Source organism: Alligator sinensis, unplaced genomic scaffold, assembly GCF_000455745.1.
Source record: "Alligator sinensis unplaced genomic scaffold, ASM45574v1 scaffold1196_1, whole genome shotgun sequence".
Lineage (NCBI taxonomy): Eukaryota > Metazoa > Chordata > Crocodylia > Alligatoridae > Alligator > Alligator sinensis.
Genome location: NW_005842583.1, coordinates 384,112 through 406,624, shown reverse-complemented (window position 1 = coordinate 406,624; position 22,513 = coordinate 384,112). Strand labels below are relative to the sequence as shown.

The 22,513-nt window shown below is 43.7% G+C and overlaps 1 protein-coding gene across 1 annotated transcript in view; it reads left to right on the top strand.

Annotated features, from left to right (window-relative positions):
- The window catches only part of ABCB7 (ATP binding cassette subfamily B member 7), a 63,752-nt gene extending 45,470 nt beyond the window's left edge, over positions 1–18,282 (top strand). Inside the window, exons 14-16 of the mRNA XM_006032701.3 lie at positions 7,981–8,084; positions 9,693–9,800; positions 16,493–18,282. Coding sequence (XP_006032763.1) covers positions 7,981–8,084; positions 9,693–9,800; positions 16,493–16,711 — 431 coding nt within the window. The 3' untranslated portion in view covers positions 16,712–18,282. The remainder of the gene's footprint in view (positions 1–7,980; positions 8,085–9,692; positions 9,801–16,492) is intronic.
- The last annotated feature ends 4,231 nt before the right edge of the window (positions 18,283–22,513 follow it).

Here is a 22,513-nt window from a genome sequence, read left to right as displayed (position 1 = left end):
TCCGCCCACTTGCTGAGCCTGTCCAGGTCAGCCTGGATCGCCTGCCTGTCTTCTGGTGTTGATGCTTTGCCCCAAACTTTGGTGTCATCGGCGAACTTGGCCAGTCCGCTTCTGACTCCAGTGTCCACATCATTAATGAAGATGTTGAACAGTATGGGTCCAAGGACAGAGCCTTGGGGGACCCCAATGGTCACAGGACACCACGACGAGTGACTTCCATCAATTACTACCCTCTGGGTCCGACCCCGGAGCCAATTTTCCAGCCAGCAGATCGTGGAGGACCCAAGGCGACAATTGGCCAGTTTCTCCAAGAAGCGATCATGGGACACCAGATCGAAGGCTTTTTTCAATCTTCCAGCTTTTGGAAGAAGCTTTTTTTCTTCCAGCTTTTGGAAGAAGTGGGGTGTTGGGTATCATTGTTCATAAAGTTTGGTTCAGTAAAAGAATGGCTGGATCCCCCTACTGCTGAACTAAAAATAAACCTGGTTGGGGGTGGATAAAAACAATGGATTGCCAGAAACGCTGGTCTACCGGCTGGCAAATGTGGCAGAACTTTTAATTGGAAATAGGTTCGTACCCTCATATGTTTTAAACCTTAAACTTGTTGAGGTGGAGCAAATAATTTTTTAAACTGCAAATAATGAACAGGGTCTTAAAATTATAGAAAAATAGGGCTACAAGGGACCTCAGGAGGTCTAGTTCAACCCCTTGCTCAAAGCAAGGCCATCCCCAGTTAGATCATCCCAGCCAAGGTTTTGTCTAACCCTGTCTTAAAAACCTCCAAGGATGGAGATTCCACAACATCTTTGGGTAACCTGTTCCAGTGTTTTACCACCCTCCTGGTGAGAGAGGTTTTCTTAATATCTAACCTAAACTCCCCTTGCTGCAACTTGAGACCACTGCTCCTTGTTATGTCATCTAGTTCCATCCTCTTTATTACCACTCTTCAGATAGTTGAAGACTCTTATTAAGTCCCCTCTCAGTCTCTTCTACAGACTAAATAAGCCCAGTTCCCTCAGCGTCTTCTCATGCATCGTATGCCCCAGCCCCCTAACCATTTTTGTTGACCTCTGCTGGACCCTCTCCAGTTTGTCTGCATCCTTTTGAAGTGGAGTGTCCAAAACTGGACACAGTACTGCAGATGTGGCCTCACCAGTGCTGAATAGAGAGGAATAATCACTTCCTTTGACCTGGTGGCAATACTACCAATGCAGTCCAGTATGCCACTAGCCTTCTTTGCAACAAGGGCACACTGTTGGTTCATATTCAGCTTATTGTCCCTACAGTAGCCCCAAGTTCCTTTTCTGCAGAGCTGTTCCTCAGCCAATTGGTCCCCAGCCTGTACCGGTGCATGGGATTGTTCCATCTCAAGTGCAGGACTTTGCACTTGTCATTGTTGAACCTCATGAGACAATTTTGGTTCAGTCCTCCTATTTGTCTAGGTCTCTGAATCCTAGCCCTGCCCTCCAATGTATCTACTAGTCCCCCAGCTTGGTGTCATCTGTAAACTTGCTGAAGGTGCGCTCAACCCCGTCATTGATGAAGATACTGAACAAAAGTGGCCCCAGGACTGACCCCTGGTGCATGCCACTTGATCCCGGCTGCCAACTAGACTTGAGCCATTAATTATTACCCTTTGAGCCTGACAATCCAGTCAGTTTTCTGTCCACCTGACAATCCATTCATCCAATCCCTATTTCCTTAACTTGCTTGCAAGAATGTTGTCAGAGACTGTATCAGAAGTCTTGCTAAAGTCAAGGTATATCGTGTCCACTGCTCTCTCTGCATTCACAGAGCCAGTCATCTTATCGTAGAAGGCAGTCAGGCTGGTCAGGCATAACTTGCCCTTGGTGAATCCATGCTGACCGTTTCTAATCACCATCTCCTCCAAGTGCTTACAAATGGATTCCTTGAGGACCTGCTCCATGATTTTTCCAGGGACTGAGGTGAGGCTGAGTGGTCTGTAGTTCCCTGGATCCTCCTTCTTCCCTTTGTTAAAGATGGGCACTATATTTGCCATTTTCCAGCTGTCCAGGACCTCTCCCAATCACCATGAGTTTTCAGAGATGATGGCCAGCCACTCTGCAATCACATCAGCCAACTTCCTCAACACCCTTGGGTACACTGTCTGGCCAGATGGACTTGTACACATCCAGCTTTCCTAAATAGTCCCTAATCTGTGTTTTTTACCACTCGCCAAACTGTGCTGCCAGGTGCAGTAGTCTAGGAGCTGACCTTGCTTGTGAAGACTGAGGTAAAAAAAGCACGGAGTACTTCAGCCATCCACATCATCTGTCACTAGGTTGCGTTCCTCATTCAGTAAGGGACCCACACTTTCCATGGTTTTCCTTTTGTTGCTGATATACTTGTAGAAACCCTTCTTGTTACCCTTTACACCCCTTGCTAGCTGCAACTCCAGTTGCGCTTTGGCCTTCCCAGTTTCATCCCTGCATGACCCAGCAATGGTCTTATACTTTTCCCTAGTCATTTGTCTAAGTTTCCATTTCTTGTAAGCTTAATTTTTGTGTTTTAGCTCACTGAAGAGTTCCCTGCTAAGCCAAGCTGGTCTTCTGCCATACTTACCAGTCTTCCTGCGCATCGGGCTGATTTGTTCCTGCACCCTCAGTAAGGTTTCTTTAAAATACAACCAGCTCTCAAGGATCGCTTCCCCCCACCTCAGACTGGCCTCCTAGGAGATCCTGCCCATGAGTTCCCTGAGGGAGTCAAAATCTGCTTTTCTGAAGTCCAGGGTCCTTACTCTGATGCTCTCCTTCTCTTATCTGGGTGCAAAATGCCAACTTACTGTATTAAGCAATTCTATTCAAGTAGTCCAATGCTAAACATTGTAATAGTCTGGTATGTACATTTATAGCAAGTCAGCAGCTTAGTCTCAGATTTGTTTTAACTGTTTTTATGAGTAGCTAGGAAGTATAAGCTTAATACGAACAAAACTTATTCCACTGAAATCTGTCGGTAAATTAGGTGCATTAAGAAGTAGAAATACTTTATCTGTACTTCTCTGAAGAGGAGGAGAACAGGTGAGAGAGGTACAGAAAAGTATTACTACTTTGTTTAATAAATCTAATATTATGTGAAGGAACAATTAAAGAAACTTCTTGATGGTGATTCCCCTTACTAGCCTAATACCAAATGAAAGGTACAAGAAGAAAGTATTTATTAAAATGGAATCTTTATTAATTAAGAGTTCAAGTAAGCACTGAATCAAATGATTAATGAAGAATAAACATTTTGAAAATTAACATTTTTATGGAAAGTGAATAATTAAAATTGAGTTGTTTTGGCCTACTTTTAACAATATACATTTTAAAGTATTGATATAAATATGTAATAGAGCATGTTTTTATTTTGTAAAAATAAAGCAATTAAAAGTAGTCATTAAACACAGTTTTGCTGGATTGTGCATAGAGGAAAATCTGAAGCTGCAGTATGCCCTGTAATAAGCCACCTGCCTCAGGAAAGGCTATGCATTATATGATCACTGCATGCTTTTCAAGCCCAGGGTTTATCAGACGGTTATATTTTTAATCCTAGATAGACATTTAAAAAAAAAGATGTAAAAGCAGAATCTTGGGCCAATAGTAACATTTCTGTTTGTTGGTCATCTTCACCAGGGTCACTTTTAAAGCTCACACTGAAATGAGATGATTATTCTCTTTAAGTGGTTTTTAAAAAAAAAAAGCGTCTTTTTTGCTAAGCGTAGCATGTCACCAAGCATATTGATGGTATTAAAGAGAATCTATGTAAAGTTTGGAGTACAACTGATGAAGACAAATACATGTGAATTGCTTGCACTGTCAATTTTGAAACTTATCCATTTTCTTGTACCATGAAACTTGTAAATCACTCAGAAGGCTAGAAAGTTCTGGTTTTTTGTTTTTAAATTGGCTTCTAAAGTTTGGGAGAAATTGATCTAAGAAACTTTGTACTGCATTGAAAGTAAACTCTTAAAACAGTTGCAATAAGTTATCTGTTGTAGGTACTGTTCAGTGCAAGCTTCACTGTATTCTATAAACTAGTTTAAATATATTGCCTACAAACAATGTCGGGGGGTGTAGGGGATTGTTTTATGGAAGAGGGGACAGGGATGAAACCAGATGGAAGTGATGGCTGTGTGAGATGTAGCTGTCCTGCATTTACAGGAATAAAACAAGGCAGAGGCCCTGCTTCAAGGAATTTGCATTCCAGTATCTACACAGATTGTTACAGGGGGGGATGGGACTGCAGCCACCCCAAAATTTGCCATAGCCTCCCCAAACCCACTCCCAGCACTGCCACCACCCACCCCGAGTGCAGCCCCGGTCCCAGTCCCTCCCACCCTACCCCACGCAGATCCAGGGCCACATGCCCCCCTGCTCCCATGCCTTCCCAGCGTGCGCACAGCAGCAGGAGCCGCTCCCCCTTCCCCCCAGACAAGCTGCAGCTGTCTCATACCCTGCCCTACCCCAGCCCCACTTCCTCCCTCACTGCTACACCCCTTCCCTCTCCATCTCCCTCCCTCTCCACCCTCCCCACAAGAGACTTACCAGCTGCATGCAGTTCTCCAAGCTGCCGGGCTATGCTTGTCACTGCCTATGTGCTGCGCTGCAGCTGCATGCATGCAAGGGGCATTTATCAGCCACGTTATCGACCACATCAGGCTGATTTCCAATAGTCGATTTTCTTTATCTCGGTGTCGATCCGATGTCGGACCAAGGTATCAGTGCACCTCTAGCAGACATGGAATGTTATATTAGAGGGTATGTGTGGAGTCGAGAGCAGAAACTAGTATGATCCACTTAATAGGGCATTGGACTAGCCATCAGGAGGCATAGCTTCTGTTTTTGGCATGGTTCCTGATCTGTCTGACCTTCCCCCTAAATCCTTTGCAAATAAAATAAGTGAGGGTCCTTAGCTCTTTTTATAAACCATTTTAGGTCCATCGATTAAATAAAAGATGTTATTTAAAAAAAAAAGAAAGGACCAATTAAAGTGATGCTGGGCATAATTTCATTTTACTTGAACAACTTGGCCCCTGGTAAATAGTCTGAGAAGGTTACTACTTCCTCTTCAACTTCAATTCAGAGTTGAGAATTGAAATCCCGACTGACTTGAGATTAAGGTAACATGAAAGCTAATTTTCCTCATACCTTGAGATAATGCTTCTGGTGTCACTGTCCAGTAAGGCAGTTACTGGTAGCAGAAGAAATTCCAGGTGTAATCACAGCATTAAATGAACTTTACTGTTCTGTGAACTTCAGGATTTTGATGAGCCCCACAGGTGAAGCTATCCTGTAATGCAGCTGTGATCCTTTTCAGTGTAGAATATGTAATCACTAGGCAAAAGCATATGTCTGCTTTTAAGATAAACACTGTATTTTCTTGCATATCATACCTCCCTCCATAAGACATGTACCATGTGTTTGAAAGTCGGTAAGTATGATATTTTTTTCAGGGACAGCACAGGCAGCTACGGTTGAGCAAAAACCTGTGGCTTTTATGTGAATGCCCTAGTTGTCAGATGAGGCACACAGTGCTGTCTGCCCACCTAGCTTGAGAAGAGAAGAAAGGGCAAGTAGTTCAGCTCAGCCACCAGTACCTTGCAAGTCTACTGGGGGTCCAACCAGCCAGTGAGGAGAAGACTGGCTAGGCCAGAGGCAGGCAATTATTTTGGGTTGAGGGCCACTTAACAAGTTTTGGTGAGGTGTTGAGGGCGTCAAGGGGAGGGGCTACTCTTGCAAAGTGTCCCACCCCTGGTCACCATCATGGGACCAGAAGTCCTTCCCCATGCCCTTGGAAGTGCTCCTTTTGGGAAGAGGGTTTCCCATCTTGGAATGAGAAAAAAAGAATTGTGTGTCTGTGTGTACACACACGCACACAGGATCAAACACCCATAATATATTTTAATTTAATTTAAAAATATATATATTTTTGTCCTGATTTGTGTGGTTGTGCTGTATATGTAGAAGTGATTGCATAATAGCTCAAAATGCAGTCTTACCCTTGTATATTGTGTGGGGGGTGTGGGTGGGTGGGTGTGGGGTTTGTGGGGGCTTGTAGTGTGTGTGGAGGGAGAGGGTGGCTGGGGATTGTGTGTGTACATGTGTAGCGGGGTGTGTGCACATAGCAGTGAACAGGGTTCCCCCGAGAAACGTGTGGGTATGGTATTTGTGGAGTTGGTGATTGTGTATGGGAGCCCCCCTGCACGTGCCCCCCTGAGCCGGTCAGCCCTAGCCCACCCTGCACCCCACACCGCCCAGCTGTGGCATGTCCCACCAGTCCAGGGCATGCAGTGGTAGCAGTGGGGACCAGCGTGCGCAGCCACGCCCCACGCTGGCTCTGGGCTCATCCATCTGGGCTGAGCAGCAGCAGCTGGGCAGAAACTGTTGCTCGGCATTAGGGAAAGCAGGCCCAACCCACCACCCTTGCTGCCACCGGGTAGTTTTTTGGTGCAGCTGCCCAGACCATGTGTCATGCTGGGCTGCCCTGCGGCTCCCTCACCACCACTTCTGAGCCTCCCTGCAGTGGCTCTGCACTGTCACCGCTGCTGCTCTGGGCAATCCAGAGGAGCCACACCCCAGCCACTCTCCGGGCGACTGCACCAAAAACTGCCTAGTAGCAACAAGGGGGAGGGGCTGCTTTCCCCTGCACCAAGCAACAGTTTCTGCCCAGCTGCTGCTGCCACTGCTGCTCAGCCTGGATGGGCGAGCCCAAAGCTGGTGCTGGGGCCCAGGCTCAGCAAAGCTGGCGTGGGAGAGAAACTGCTGCTCAGCACAGACCACATGTGGCCCCTCCCCCTCCTGCTGCCGGTGCTTCCTGGTGCAGCCACTTGGAGCCCACATGGGGCTGCCCTGCATCTGTTCTGCATTGCCACCACTGCCCCGTGGAGCAGCCCAGAAGCAGCAATGACACTGCGGAGATGCAGGGCAGCCCTGTGTGGGCTCTGGGCAGCTGCACCAGGAAGCAGCAGGAGTGGGAAGGGCCACTTTTGCCCCATGCTGTCCCATGAAAGTGCTGCTCGGCCCAGACGGGCAAGCGTGGGGCACGCAGGGTTGGGGCTGTGCATACTGGTCCCCACCTGTACCATGGGCTGGGGGAGAGGAGGGGTGGCTGTGAGCGAGTGCGCAGGAGCACAGCAAGAGCTCAGTGGAAGTGTGGGGCCAGCGCCAGCAGGCCCCAGAGCAGGGTGGCAGGAGTGCAGGGTCTCAGCCGTCACAGGTTCTGTGGAACTGAGCTGTCTCCTCCCTCTCCCTGCTGGCACAGCTCAGCCTGCCACGTCGCTCTGGGCCACACTGGTGCTGGCCCCAGGACACCATGCACCTGCTTGCTCCCACCCCCTTGCTGTTGCTGTTTTCCCTACTTTTCTGCCTGCTGCTGCGGCGGGGCTCTGGCACCATGTGGCTCCCAGCTGCATGGCTGTGACCACAGGACTCGGCAGGAGCCAGCCTGGCCCCAGGGACTGGGGCAATTGCCTGCGGTCCTCCCCTGCCTCCCTCCTCCTTCCCCCGTTCTTCGCGTTCTTATCTGTATTTCGCTGTGGTGCAGGGAGGCTGGAACAGCCCCGCGGTTCCAGGCCAGAAGGCTCTGCTAGGCAGGGGCTTCTGGCCCTTGGCTCTTGCTATCTTTGGCAGGCAGCCAGGAGCAGATAAGTATTAATTTTCTAATTTTAGGGACTCTATGGGCCAGATAGAATGGCTTCGTGGGGTGGATCTGGCCCTTGGGCCATATTTTGCCCGCCCCTGGGCTAGGCAGTTCTGCTCCTGCAGGATCTGTTCTCAGCTGACTGCAGACTCTGCTGGCTGCCCACCCAGTTTGACTGGCAATCTAGCTCCTGCAGGATCTTTGCTCTCTTTCTTCTCTCATTTAAGATGGCACCCCTATTTTCCAGCAGCTAACTTTTGGTGTAGGAGGGGGGCAGTGTCATGTTAGGATATCATGTACTGGTGATTAAAGCAAAAATAACTTGTTTTTTCTCTTGCTCAGGAGGAGAAAAGCAGCGAGTTGCCATTGCAAGAGCAATGCTAAAGAATCCTCCTATCATACTGTATGATGAAGCAACATCATCTTTAGATTCTATTACAGAAGAGGTAAAGTAGGGTCAAGAACGTTAAAGCCTTTTCACTTCCATTATTGCATCTATTTTTGCCACCCTTCAACTTCCTTAGAAAAGTTCTTATCACTTAGCTTTTGTCTGACTACTCTTCTCTAATGCTGCTTCCTGGTGTTGTCAGTGTAGAGTGGTGAATTCCTCCAACTGAAGGCTGAGGGCTGAGATGCTGTTCCCCAGCCTACCTTGAGTGAGAGTCAGGAATGTCAGGCCTATAGCTGAATTGATTTCCTGTTTTACACTGTGACACCTTGTTGCAGCAGTAATCCTACATCATTTGTAATAGCCTTATGTACTTGTGAACTATAAAGCCCTAGTGTCCACTTTATATGGAGGCATTTGGTTGCCTTTAGCATTAATGAAAAATAAGTCGGGTAAATGACTGATGTAATGAAAAATAGAAAACCTTTTGTTTTGCTGTGGAGCATCTTGCTGGGATGCAAGTCAGGTATGTATAACCTGCAGTGCTCATATTAATTTATATTCATTTCACGGGAAGGGCTGGGAAACATCAGGATGTTGTGACACAGATGTCATGACACTACCACAGCAACTGCATCAGATTTCATAACCACATCTTTGCATTCAATACAAAAATCTCAGCACTAAGAGTAATTTCATGAACTAACCTCACCTAAAACTAGAGCTAAGTGCATTTTTGCAGATTGTCTCTACTTGTGCATAGTATTTGGCATACTTACTGACCTCTGATCACTACATTGCTTGTATTTTACAGTTGCATACTGGCTACTTCTCTTTACCAGAGTATCATATAAATAAAATAACAATCCACCTGTCTGGAGTAAACTCTTTTTTTGGACTAGTGATTTAGTTATTTATAACATACTTCTGGAGAGTGCTGCTTTATTTTCTCTCCCTCCTCATTTTGCTATATTTATTACATGGTTTTCAAGCAAAGCTGCAAGTTTGCCCAAAACAGCTGTACTTTAAAGGTAGCAAATAAAATGAGTCCATTATAGAAATGTGTATCATATAGTCAAAATGTGTTTTTTGACAAAGGCGAGCTTTCTTTAAGGATGACAAAATGTAAATCCCAGGTTGTGCAGTCAACATCCAGCCTCCTAAAAAGCACTATTTGTGCTTGATGAATATGTTCTGGAAAGTGAAAAAGTAGTTGTGTGGTGTAGATATGAAATTTATTTCAGAGCTGTTCTAATTTTGAGGATGTTAGTTTCCCATTTGCCAAGCCTTAGCTTTTCTTTACTATCCTGTGAGCCGGTTAAACATGCTCACTTTTTTGTCACTGCTAGCACCACTGTTTCTTGCTCAGCCAAATTACAAAAGTGTTTTTTCAATACAATCAAACACCTCAGTTCCTTCATCCTCTTGCTTCTCTGTGAATTGAACCCCTCTTGGCTTCCCTTGGAATTGTAAAGAATTAGTCATGTCTTATTTCTTGGCTCTCTCTGTGATCTTCCATAAATTTCATAGTTCTCTTTTGGGGGCTTTGGCACTACTGAATGCTTTCTTCTGCATTGTTTGACATGTTAAATGACCTGATTTTAGTTCCTCTTAAATGGATACAATATATGTGTGTGCACATACATCGACACTTTTCATCTTACAGAACATTCTGAATGCCATGAGGGACATAGTGAAGCACAGAACATCTGTTTTCATTGCCCACAGATTGTCAACAGTAGTGGATGCAGATGAAATCATTGTCCTGAATCAGGTGAGATCATCATCCTCTGAAGTTGTACTTTGATATGTCTGTGTCTGTTAGTGATTTTGTATGTGTGTGTTAAAATCTAGCACAATTCTGCCTTTATATAGATCATTGGTTCTCAATGTATTTTGTACCAGAACCTATTTGTAAAGATCAATGACCAGTCCCAACCCAGTAAATAGTTTAAGTAGAAAGCAGCCCCCTGGCCCTGCCGGCACCCTTCACTCCTAACTCTGCCCCCAGCTCCCAGTGTGTGAGGCAGGGGCGGGTGTGTGTTGAGCATGGGGGGGGCTCCAAGTAGCCCCTTGCAGGCTGGAACTCTACCAGCCTGCAAGGGAAAACCCATGGTTTCCCATACTTTTCTCCTTTAAAGGAGAATCTATTTTTAAAGTTTGTTTATGACTCTCGTATATTCTTGCAACCCATTTTGGGTTGCAACCCACGATTTGAGAAATGCTGATATAGCTCCCTTTGCAACAACTACAGTTTATCAGTGACAAAATATATATGCATACACGTGTGTGTGTGATGTTTAATTACAGGTATTTTTAAATAGGTTACAAGGTTTTCTGGAATGGTCTGGTCTTGGGTTTAGGGCAGGGGTGCTCAACCTCCAACCTGAAGGCCAAATGCAGCCTGCAGAGCTATAGCATCTGGTCCACAGAGTTCCTCACAAGTCAGGAAATTTGGCAGTGGAGGAGTAGTGGTGATTTCCATATTTACTTGAATGTAAGATTGCTCTGAATACAAGACAACCCCTGAATACAGTTCTGTATATGGAAAATTAATAAATTTGTTATAATTTTCCAGGTTTAGGATCTAATTATTGGAAGTTTGCCTTGAATTTGTCCCCCTCCTGCTCCTATAGCAGGGAAAATAAATCTGGGAAAGGGTCAGGTAACCCCTTTGTTATGCCATATAGTTCACTGGGCTAGGCCCCAGCAGAGTCCACAGGATTTCAAGCCATGGTGACCCCATAGCTCAGCACATTTATGTGTACTCCAAATACCTCCTACAGAAGATCCATGAGCTAATTAGCCTCCCACTCGTGACTGGAACCAGGTGTTCTTGTCACAGGTCCTGGGATCCTCCAAAAATTTATATGCAGATGAGGTGCAGGGTGAACTGGTCCAGCTCCACCTCCAGAGCATGGGACTACACTAATCATACGTAACAGGCTGAGCAAGGGGGCAGCAGAGGGATTTTACGTAAACTGTTTGAGGCCTTGTTTGGTGATCTTTGCCAGATGTTTAGGGCTGGTGAAGAAATGGGAGAGAATGTCACAGCTCAGCTGTGGGAGTGAAGAGGAAGTAAATATGTATGCAGTGTAGTGGCTCACCATAATTTGTAAAAGTCAGCACTGAGGGGCACTGTGTTCAGTGTGCACTACCATGCGCCTTATCCAGATGGGCTGTGCTAATTAATCTCTTTGTGGTAGGTTCCCATCAGAATGTTTGTCCAGTATGAGACATGTGTTTTATAGTCATACTTGGTGTTGGCTGCATTTAATCATCTTCATAGTTTGTTTCCATTACTGAGTGCAGGCACCAGTATATTTAATAAGGTTTTCTCGTATGCAAGTATAAAATGTGGGGCTTTTTCCCTCTTGCTGAGTGCGGGGGATGGGGTGGGGAACGGGGGTGGACCTTGTCTTCTATTTGGGTAAATATGGCAACACTGCCACCTCTCCCCTGCTGCCAAGTTCCAAAGCCATGCCTCATTCCCCCTATGCAGCTGGATCAGCACTGGGCCACAGCCCTCCACAAATCTCTGCAGATGAGTTGGGCCCCTCTGTATCCACCCCATTTGCCAAATTGAGCCCACCAGCCCAGGATGGACCTGGCACTGCCCATGTGGTGTGTGGGGCCAAAAGGTTGAGCACCGCTGGTTTAGGGTGTTGCACGTTTTTTCTTAATTTATTATGGAGTTCTGTCAGTGTGCATTTCCAATATGCACACCTTTATTATACTTCATTTTTACCAGTGAGTGGCCATTTTTCAAATATCCGTTGTTTCTCTCTCAATAGAAAAGAGGACAGCATGCTTTGGCATGTCTGCAAATAAATTGTTGCATGATTATTCAATCTAATTATGTTAGGAATCTGAGCACCGTTTTTTACTGTAGCTCTAGAAAAGTGTAATTATCCTTACTTATATTTCTCCCCTTCCCTCCCAAGGAAGACCTTTCAGTATTTAATTGATTTATATCACTGTTTAGGTATCACCTCATGCTGTCTGTTCTAAGTTGGCATTCTTTCTGTTAAATCTTGGGAACGGAGTTAAATTAGTTTTAAGTTTTTTCTTTTTTTTAAAAGGTTGGTAAGTTCATCAATATTAATTACTTTAGCTTACATGTTATGGATCTTAGATTTAACACTGTAATTAGTTCTCTTTAATTGCTACTCTTGTGCTCATAATCCTAGAAATCTTGACTGAACTATAACTAGAAGAAAAGCAGACAAGATTTTGGGTGGGTACAACAAATGGTGATGCAGGACTTTCTTAAAGGAATTTTCAGAGCAATGGTATCTGAATATCATTGAGTTTCACATGGAAGAAACAAAAGACACAAAATTAAATAGCCTAAATTTCCTGCCATTTTCAGCTTTCGTTAAACATTTAAATAGTATATATTTCATGGTCGGGACCTTTTTTATAATTGTACTTTATTACAATATCCTGTATGGGTTTTACATATATAATAAATCTATAGAAAATACAGTTCAGGACAGCACAGTGTTTTGAATTGTTGAATTTAAAGATGCACAAAATTAAACCAGTAACTTAGTAACAGCAGAACAGCTGTGAAGCTCAGGTTCATAAGATGTGTTGCTTTCCACCCAATGATATGCTCAGTCAGACAATAAGTTGCGTCCTGCCCTGCCAGCTGGCTGGTTCATGAAGCCTTGTTACTTCTTGCTCTGTGAAAGTTGCTTGTTTACCCCTGCTGTACCCTTCAGGCTATTAAGAGAGCCAGTTAAAGAAGCATCAAGAATGGTGGAGGGACTGGGAAACTATACAGCTACTTTTGCTTAGTGATGTACGTATTATTTCACAGGTTTAGGATTTTTCTTATGTATTAAAAATCAAAATAACTCTTGCACCAGTAAGTGGACAAGCCCCTTATTAATGATATTGAGGTCAGTGCTTCAAAGCTAGGTGAAGATGATGGAATTGTTTTCAAGGACTGAAAAGGTTCCTTGAAACAGTTTTGTTTCCAGAGCCCAGCAGAGTGAGCTCTGTGAATTAATCACTTGGAATTTTACAAAATTCCATAGTTAAGTTGGCAAAGTGCATCTTTGTTAACATTTTGCCAGCATGAGGAGTAATAAAAGTGACAAGACCCAATTTTGTTTCCCAGCATGTTCATCAGCAGCTGTCACAAGGAGGTAAATTTAACTGTAGATCAGAGTTTGGAACTAATACAAAATCTATGCAGTTGTGCATATAAATGCCAACTTTTCCCAAAATGACCTGTAAGAACAGCAAGAGAAAACAAATATATCCTTTTCTTTTGAAGCTAGTGTAAATATGTCTCTTACACAGTTCTCTATAAAAAAAAAAAAAAAAAGGTAGTTTGGTTGTCTGTAGTTCTTAGAGACGATTCAGAAGACAGTTTTCTAACCCACATTGAATACAGGATGCAGCTAGATGCTGTATGGTCTTAATACTGCTTTGGAAAGTGCAATCACGAACTGGGGACTTTTAAACACATGAGTTCACCAATTTAACTTGATCATGTTAATTCTGGTTTAACTATGGATCTCTCTGTAGCTATTTTTATTTGGGGCTTAAGAGTGGCTTTTAGGTTCCTAAAACTGTTCCTAATCAACTTAAGCTAAGCCAGTATATATGACTTACTCATTCTGGCACATCCATGTGGGCTATACTCTACAGGAATAATAGTAACAACACCTAGCAGTTATATGTAGCACTAACCTATTCTAAATAGCATGTTAGTAGTATTTTAAACTTGGCAGGCAGACAAGTTTTAAGTTTTGTCTCACTGAGACCCTGGTCGGAATTCAGTTTTCAGAACTAGAGAGCACTCCAGAACTGTTTAACACAGGGGCAGGCAATTATTTCAGCTGGAGGGCCGTTCAATGAGTTTTGGTGAGCTGTTGAGGGCTACATTGGTAGCCCTGCCCCTTGACTGTTGCCTCACCCCCCACCCCCACTCCCTGGTCATCATATTGGGACTGGAAGTCCCACCCCTAGCCCCTGACCTTTGCCACCAAAAGTCCCTCCACTTGTCCCCCTGGAAATACTCCTTTTGGAGGGAAGGGTTGCCATCTTAGAACCAGAAAAAAACACATATACTAAAGGTCAAATATCTACTATAACATATTTTGATTTTATTGCACAAAATATTTGTCATGATTTGTGTTTGCATACTGTATATAGAGGGGATTGCATAATAACTCAAAAATAAAGCCTTGGGCTGTGAGGGGGTGTGGCTGTGTGGGGCGGGGGGCCTAGGGTATGTTGGGCAGGTGTGTATATGTGGGGCAGTTGTGAGGGCAGAGTATGGGTGTGAGAGGTTAGGAGGGTGCGGTGGCCCCCCACACACTCCCCCACGTGGCGCAAACCTCCTGCTGCGGGCAGCAGCAGCGGTCAGGGGCGCATGTGCCACCTGGATGTGTGTGGCTCTGTCCAGTGCTGCACATGGGGCCGAGGAATTCAGCCTGCCCAGCCTGCCTTTATTGTGGGGGCTCCGCGCAGCACGCCTGCAGCTCTGATACTCATGCAGCACCAGGGGAAGCCCCATGCTGGAGCAGACTACCTTCTCTGCCTCCTGCTGCACAAGTCCCAGCACTCTGCCAGGACTGGAGGGAGCCCTGTGTGGCGGGCCAGTAGGGAGTGCTCCTGTGCTGAGCCACCCACCTCGCTACCCGACCACCTTCCAGGCTCCAAGTGCCTCCCTGGGGGCGCCTCACATCTGGCCAGCCCCCTTCCTGGAGCAAACCTGCTAGCCTGGGTAACACTACCACCACCCAGGGTCTGGAGTGATCCTGGCTCTGTGCCCCCTGGGAAATGCAAGCCTGAAGAACAAATAGTGGTCTCCTTTAGTCAGCCAAACCCAGGGGACCCCAAGGTATAATCTAGACACACTCCCAATAAGTCTCCCATGCTAGGTATGAAGGAGAACTTTATTGGTTACAAGGAGTAGGTTCGGAATAGGGTAGAGGGTTGAGCAATATCAGAAATCCCATAGAGCAAACTGGCATGGCTGGGTAGCTTTTGATCACGTCTCTGAGATCTCAGGTATCTTACTCACAAGTATTATCCAGAGGCAGGTGGAGATTCCCTCTGGAGGTAGGCAGTTCATTGATCATGAGTTTCAACAGAGAGAGCAAGTTTCAGATGGTCTAGCTCTTCTCTGAGTTTTCATCATGGCTACTGCGCCTCCTCCTGGGCAGTCCTTAACTTATATAGACCTTATGACCTCATTTACCTGGTCCAGTGGAGGCCAGCACCTGTTGGCTGCCAGCCAACCAATTTGAAATGCATCACTGGTTGCCGGGTAGACTGGTAGAGTCTCTAGCCCCTTCCCAGTCAGGTTGGCATTAGCTTAGAATAATAGGGAGTGTAAGCCCCTCACCCAGGTATGTGATGTCAGTCAGGTAGGCAGAGGGAGCAGGTTTCCCCCCTCCCTCAGGAATGTATCCAGCTCAGGTTACAACTCAGTGTTACCTGAGAGAGGGATGTCTGCCCTCTGCAGGGACCATGTTAACCAAATTGTCACATAGAGTTTTTGGGGAGAGACGGAGGTGGCATTCTGCCACACCCTGCTTCCCCACAAAGTCCTGGGACCTGCACAGCAGGGGGCAGCAAAGGCAGCCAGTTCCAGGACGAGGCTTTCCGTGGTGCTGCGTGTGTGGGGGAGCTGCAGGCATGCCACGCTGTGCAGTGCGGAGCCCCCATGATAAAAGCAGGCTGGGCAGGCAGCATTCCTTGCCCCCATGCGCAGCAGTGGACAGAGCCCCATGTTGCCAGGTGCCAGCACGGGGCACAAGCACCCCTGCCTACTGCCGCTGTCAGCAAGGGGTTCACACCATGTGGGGAAGTGTGGGGGGTACCCCTCCCACCCTCCCTCACCCGCACCCTGCCCACCCAAGCTCTGCACTCCTGCCACTCCCTGGGCATGGGCTCTATGCTGCTGCCAGCCCCATACTGCCTGCCCTAACCCAGCTGCAGCTACACCCTGCCCTTGCCACTTCCTTACCTGCTCCCCTGAGCAAGCAGGATGCCAGGGAAGCCAAGCCAAGCAGGTCCCCCTGGGCTGGAAGCTGCAGCTGGCTGGGCCAGGCTCTTCTGCCCACAAGGGTGGGAGTGAGGTGCAATAGGGTTTGTTGGGGGGGTATACTTGGGTGCCTTGCTCCCACCCTCATGAGCGGAAGGGCTGGGCAGGGTACATTTCGTTGGTGAGTGCCTACGGGGCAGATGAAAGTGCCTGGCGGGCTGGATGCAGCCTGTAGGCCATATTTTGCCCAGCCCTGGTTTAACATGAAGTGTGGCCTACAGGTAGTCTGTCACCAAATGCCATTACTCATTTATTACAGCCCATGTCTCCATGGGTTTCACCCCTTTATTAAAGATGGGGATTGTCAAGAACCACACTGTAAGACTCTGGGCCATGCTGTCCTTATGCTCAAAAGATCTGGTAGGATTTAATCTCTAACTTTTTATATTTTACAGGGTAAAGTTGCTGAACGTGGTAACCATTTTGATCTTCTCACCAGTCCCAGCAGTCTCTACTATGAAATGTGGCACACACAGAGCAGCAAAATACAGACTAGCAATAATAACCAGAAATGGGAAAAGCAAAATAACTATATGTCCAAAGAGGAGGAAAGGAAGAAACTACAAGAAGAAATTATCAATAGTGTAAAAGGCTGTGGAAACTGCTCATGCTAAATGTGGTGCAGGAATAATTTTCTACAACAGGTTAAATGGCGACTTAATATTGCACTGAAGCACAGCTCTTGTTTTAAAAATCAAATCATTCATACAGTTCCTGGTTTTGTTTTATTTTTACAGTTTCTCAGTGAAGCATAATGTTAACCAAAGGATTTTTATTTCCACATTTTTGAGAATCTCTAATATTTATTAAGATCTGCAAGAGCCGAACTTTTTTGAAATCTCAACTTATTGCTAATTAACAATGTATATTTTTATGGCAGTTTCAGACATTTGTACATTTCACTGGCAACCACTTGTCAGATGACTTCTACTGTTTCACGTGGCAAAGATTGGATTCCCCAAGATGTATTATTATTGGACTCCCCCCCACGATGTATTATTAAGTGGTACACAGGCTTGTTCTTAGCCTATATTATTTTTCAACATTGATGGTTGGTAACAATGTTTTATATTTTTAATGTAATTCAGTTAACTTGAATATATTCGCTAATGAATAAGGTGTAATTTAAGTTCTTAAATGTCTGTCTGGTTTGGAATAATTTGCTTCTTTTTTAAAAATCAACAAGGCCAAAAAACCCCCAAAAAACAACAACCTCTGATTGCAGAGTCAAGACTGGAACCGCTCCGCTTACTCCTTTGAAATAACTTTTGTACTTGCCTCTCTAGAAAACATCAAAGCATTCCTTTTAAAGGTGAGCTAAATGTATTTTTAAAAACTGGATGCAATTCTAAATTAAGAAACTATAATGTTGATTTCATTTACCAATAAATGTTGTAAAGCAAAATATTAGAATTACAAAGCTTCTCCACTACTTACCTGCCAAATGTATAGTTCAAGAGTCTGTGTCCTTGGCATCTGCTAGAATACCTAAACAGAATGCAGTCATCTACTTCATTTCAGGCATGGATAAGTGAAACCAGCGTGTAAAGGAATGATGCATTTAATCATTTGCATGAGTGTCTGAGAAATGGACCTAAGTGTTGTTCTGCCAGTTGCTCCAGTGGGCTTCTAAACCCAAGGTCCACACCTGTGAGGTGCTGAAAAATTTCAGATCCCCATGCAACTTGTAGGATTTCATTGGCCTCTGGTTATAGGTCCTGCCTTGGGGAAAACTCCTGAAAGCTTTGGCTTTCACTAATTTTGGATGCTCAGGTCCCACTTGCCTTTTGAAGCAACTGGGAGCCTAAGGTCCTCTGAAAAATCAGATGCAGGATGCTATAGGACTGACATTTTGGAAAATTAAGCACTCCAATCAGTGAATATCTCTGAAGATTGGACTACAGATTGAATTTGTTGGGGGGCAGGCAGGGGTGTAGTATCTTTTTAATTTAGCTGAATTTATCATCAGCTATTGATGAAAATGTGCCAATTTAAATTAGAAGTTGAGCTTTAAATTTCTTTCATTTTTGCTAGTCTATTGTTCTCTGTAATTGTGGAAGGATAAAGTAATCCATGCCAGTAACCCCCCCAGTTAAGAATGATTGTAAAGAGTACATCAAAGTGCAAGGATTTTTTATGGCATTCATATTTTGTTGTGTTAAGGCAAAATAAAATCTTGCTAATGTCTGGTGACAGTTCAGAATTATTTCTGTTTAGGGTCTTCTTTTTATTTTCCCTAATTGAATACGTCTCTTTTAAATTTGTCACAACAGCACAGTGACCACAAAAATAGTATCATCTTTAACTGCCAAAAACAATTAGCAAAATGCTGATAAAAGCCCCTTTGGAGACTTTTCTCCCCGTTTTCCTAAATCAAATTAATTTTTTTCCTTTAGTATTGAAAGAAAAATGCAGTTGAATTAATTTCTTTATACCTACTGCTGTATATGCCAAGTGGTATACGAAAATTGTGTTTAGTAGCATTTCAATCTTAAACATGGTTTCCTTTGACACGTTACTTGAGCATTACAAGTTTTAGAAATTAGTGCTACATGAACAACACAAAATATCGAGATATGTTTTTCTCAATGGAGAGTTGTCCACCTATTGCCTGACTTATCAACTGTAGTTGTTGCTGAATGACAGATCTAACGCTACTCTCGTGTTATAGTTGATTTGAAAGCAATACTGATTTCGATGCTGGAATATTATGATGTAGGAAACATGCTTTTGCAACTGAGTAAATGCAGAAGTAAAGTTTATGCAGTTAATTACTATAAGGGTTTTTTTGGTTTTTGCATGTAGTGTACAGTGAGTGTCATTACTGTTGCAGGAGAGGGAAGATCTTTTTTCAGCCACAAGTAACATGAACACAGCTAATTTTTTTCAAGGGTTTGGTGCCGAAGTGTGCTGGTTGGCACCTTCTAAAGATTTTATCTCAAAAATAAATGCTTGTGTGTGTCATCATTGATTAAAACTAATGGGGTGAGGGCAGAGTGAGGGTTAATTGAAGGTCTCTCCATAACGTAAATAACTGCTCAAAAAATATGTGTAGGAAACAACATTTGGCTGTGGAACTGAAATGACCTTGTGGGCAGTGTTTCTCCACTTTTGAGGTGTCACACTTTTCCATGCTGCAGACTCTAGATAAACATTGCAGTACTATTTGCATTTGTATTTGAATGTTCATCCTGCTTTTTTGTCTGATTCCTTGGCTCGCTTTACACATCACTACTGTAACTTTAGAAGCAGAACATAGAAGATGGAAGGAAGTTTCTATGGTTAGTAATAAGATGATAATTTTTCCGTGCCATGTGCCTCTTCCTGTAGTTGAAGAGGAAGCACCTCTTCCAGCTGGTGGAAATGAAGGGTTACAGATGGACTTAGTTTTGCAGCTGCCCCTATTTTGCATTATGGTAACAAACAGGTGCGAGACCAAAATAACAAGTAGGACATCTTGCCCTATCAGCAGGCATCCTCAGACTAGTAGTAGCTCTTCACCTAGTGAACCTCTTGTTCGCTTAGAAGGGAAAATTTTGGCTCTGACTATGTTAAGATTTGGTTTGTGTTCATGTGCCACAGCTTCTGCTTAGACCAGTCTGTGCGAACATTTTAATGTTCATGCTAATCTAGAGAATCATAGCTTTGGAGGACTTGAATAAAAATAGAGACACCAACTTCTGAGACTGCAGAGGGGAAGTTCTGCTAAAATCCAGAAGTTATTACATCACTCTTTCTGAACTGTAATTTTTCTATAATGCTTGAAAGTCTCTTTGACCAGTGACATGCTTCTGGTCCAAATTAAACCAGTTCACCACAATTTATGATGTTGTAGTGAAGCCTGGATTAAATCTTTATTTACACTTTCTTGTTCCTGGAAGAACTTCAACCTCTCGTTATTTCTGTACATGTATATTTATTTGAGATAGGGCTTTAGTTTAAAACAGCTGCTGCTTCACTGAATATTGTCCTTAACAGCTTTAAACATTTCAAATGTAGGTATGTATTCTTAATTCCAAGGGGGGAAAAAACTTGTGAAAAAAGCATATCAGGATAAGTAAAGAAAATGGCTTGAGCTACTATTCTAATATGAGTTCACAACGCTGGGCTTTTTGCAAATGTGAATGTAGAATTCGCTATTGCAGATGCCCTTTATAGTGTTGCCCCTGGCTGCACAGTTATGGCTCAACACTTATGATGTATACAATTCATGAAATCTAGATTTTAAATTATGTCAAGGTTTCTTTTCAGGATGGGAATGTAAATTGTACAGTAAAGGCAACTAGTGTCCAAAAAAATGCGTTTAAAATCATGTTGTGTAAACATTCAGCTGGAGAGACTTCTTACCATGACTCCGTTGTTAAGCTGTGTATAGATAATTATTACTAAATAAAGGATTTATCTCTTTGTGAATAGAAATGGGTGTCCTGTTGAAATGACTCTTCCAGTTTAACAGCAGTTCCCAGGGGAAACAGATATTTTGTCAGTCACATGCACAGAATAAGAATAGTGATGATTTTAATAGCAGCTATGGGAATATCGCTCTGTATCCACCCAAACGAGAAAGCATTGAATTGTTTTGTAGCAAAAGTAATTGTTTGCAGTGCTTACTAGTGTCAGTGAAGTTGATAACAAATTATAGTGCTTTGGGTTAGCATTAGGCAATCAAACTTCAGATGATCAATCAGAGGAAGATAAATTCATATTATATGCCCAAATTCTAGTTCCCCGCCCCTCCTGCCCCCAAACACACTTTTGGTTATTATTAGAAAGGTGATAAATATTTGTTTAGCTCCAAAAGCACGTTTGAAGAGCATTCAGATTATCTACATGGTATTAAAGCATTTTCATGTTCTTAGTAAAGCTTAAATGTCTTTAGTTTAGAATATTGCTTGTAGTTATTTCTTACATACTGATACAATAGCCTTCCCTGCCCCATCTCAACCCCAGCACTCGCTTGTATAGTTTACAGGAGCCATGTAGCGGAATAACTCGACTCATTCCTGAAACTAAATTTCAGTCTCTGTAATTTTAGTATTTCCTTTTGAAACCAGAAGTGTGAAGGACATTTAATGCAACCCCACTTGTGATAGTTTAATGATGCAATATATGGGGCTCATTTAAACTGCAGTAGCTGTAGCTCATGTTATCACATCATTATATAGCTAGGGTGTTTAACCATTGTATTGTAGGGAGTGCTGTATTACTGGAGTGAAAGAGAGATCCTGGAACAGATTGTTTCCTATTTGAGTCTGATAGGAACCTCCAGCTGTTGTTTCTAGAGCTTCATTTTCCACATCTTTCACTCTTAATGATATTATGCAGGACTGTTCTATAGATGCTGACTGACAAAATGCCGCCATTGAATGTTTTTAGGGAATGAGTTCAAATAGGATGATATTTTTTTCTCTCTCCACATGTGCACGTAACTTTCATTAATTGTAATTTGAGTTGCATGTGTGCAGCAAAGAAAACAGTAATTAAAGATCGTAAACTGCTGGATTTTTACATAAATTAAGGATTGTTTTGGGGTTACCACACTTCTCATTTAGAATCCCATCTGTATTTGAACAATGGTCTCAGGAGTGACAGCTTGGTGCTTTGTTGATTGGCTCCTATTCCCCAGTGGAAAAAAAAACCCAGTGTCCTTCACATTCAATTCATCAGGTAGCATTTTGGTCCAGTGGAGCTTCTGAAAGTCCAAATACTTTTGTTTTTTCTTACCCATTCTCCTGGAGGTTATGATTGAGGCTGTGCACACAGATTTCCCTAGGAGTCTGACAGCCAGTGGGGTCTGTATCTTTGTTGCTCGCTATTAGAAAAGTCCACTGTTTTGCAGAGGAGTGGGAATTTTCCTTACAAAAGCTATTAAGTACAGTCAACCTGAGTAGATTCAGCAGAACAACTATGTGAAGGCCTACCACAAAGTGCCACCAAAATATGATGGCAAAATATTACAGCACTGAGAAGCTTATAATACTGATGCTCTGATCACTGGCAGTAATTCATCACTTCTTGTCATTGTGCTCATGTAAGATTAAAAAAAAAAGTTGCAGGTTTTTTTTTAAGATGCACATACACCTCAGCCCTGAATGATGTTAAAGAAGAAACAGCTTAATGTAATGTAATGTACTGTCACCTCCATCTTTGGAAAGGTCTTTGAAAAGATTATGAAGGACCATGTCTGTGGGAGTCCAGCAGGAAAAATGATGTAGCAGGGCAACCAGTCCATGGTGGACTCCAAGATGCACATGAGTCTTCAGTGTGACCATCATCAGCGAAGCTAACCGCACTTTATCATGCATCATCAGCAGATGTACGACAAACAGAACCAAGGAGGTGACACTTCCCCTCTGTGCAGTGTTGGTTAGACCGCAGTTGAGAGAGATTTGAGCAAGGAACAATGGTCACAAACT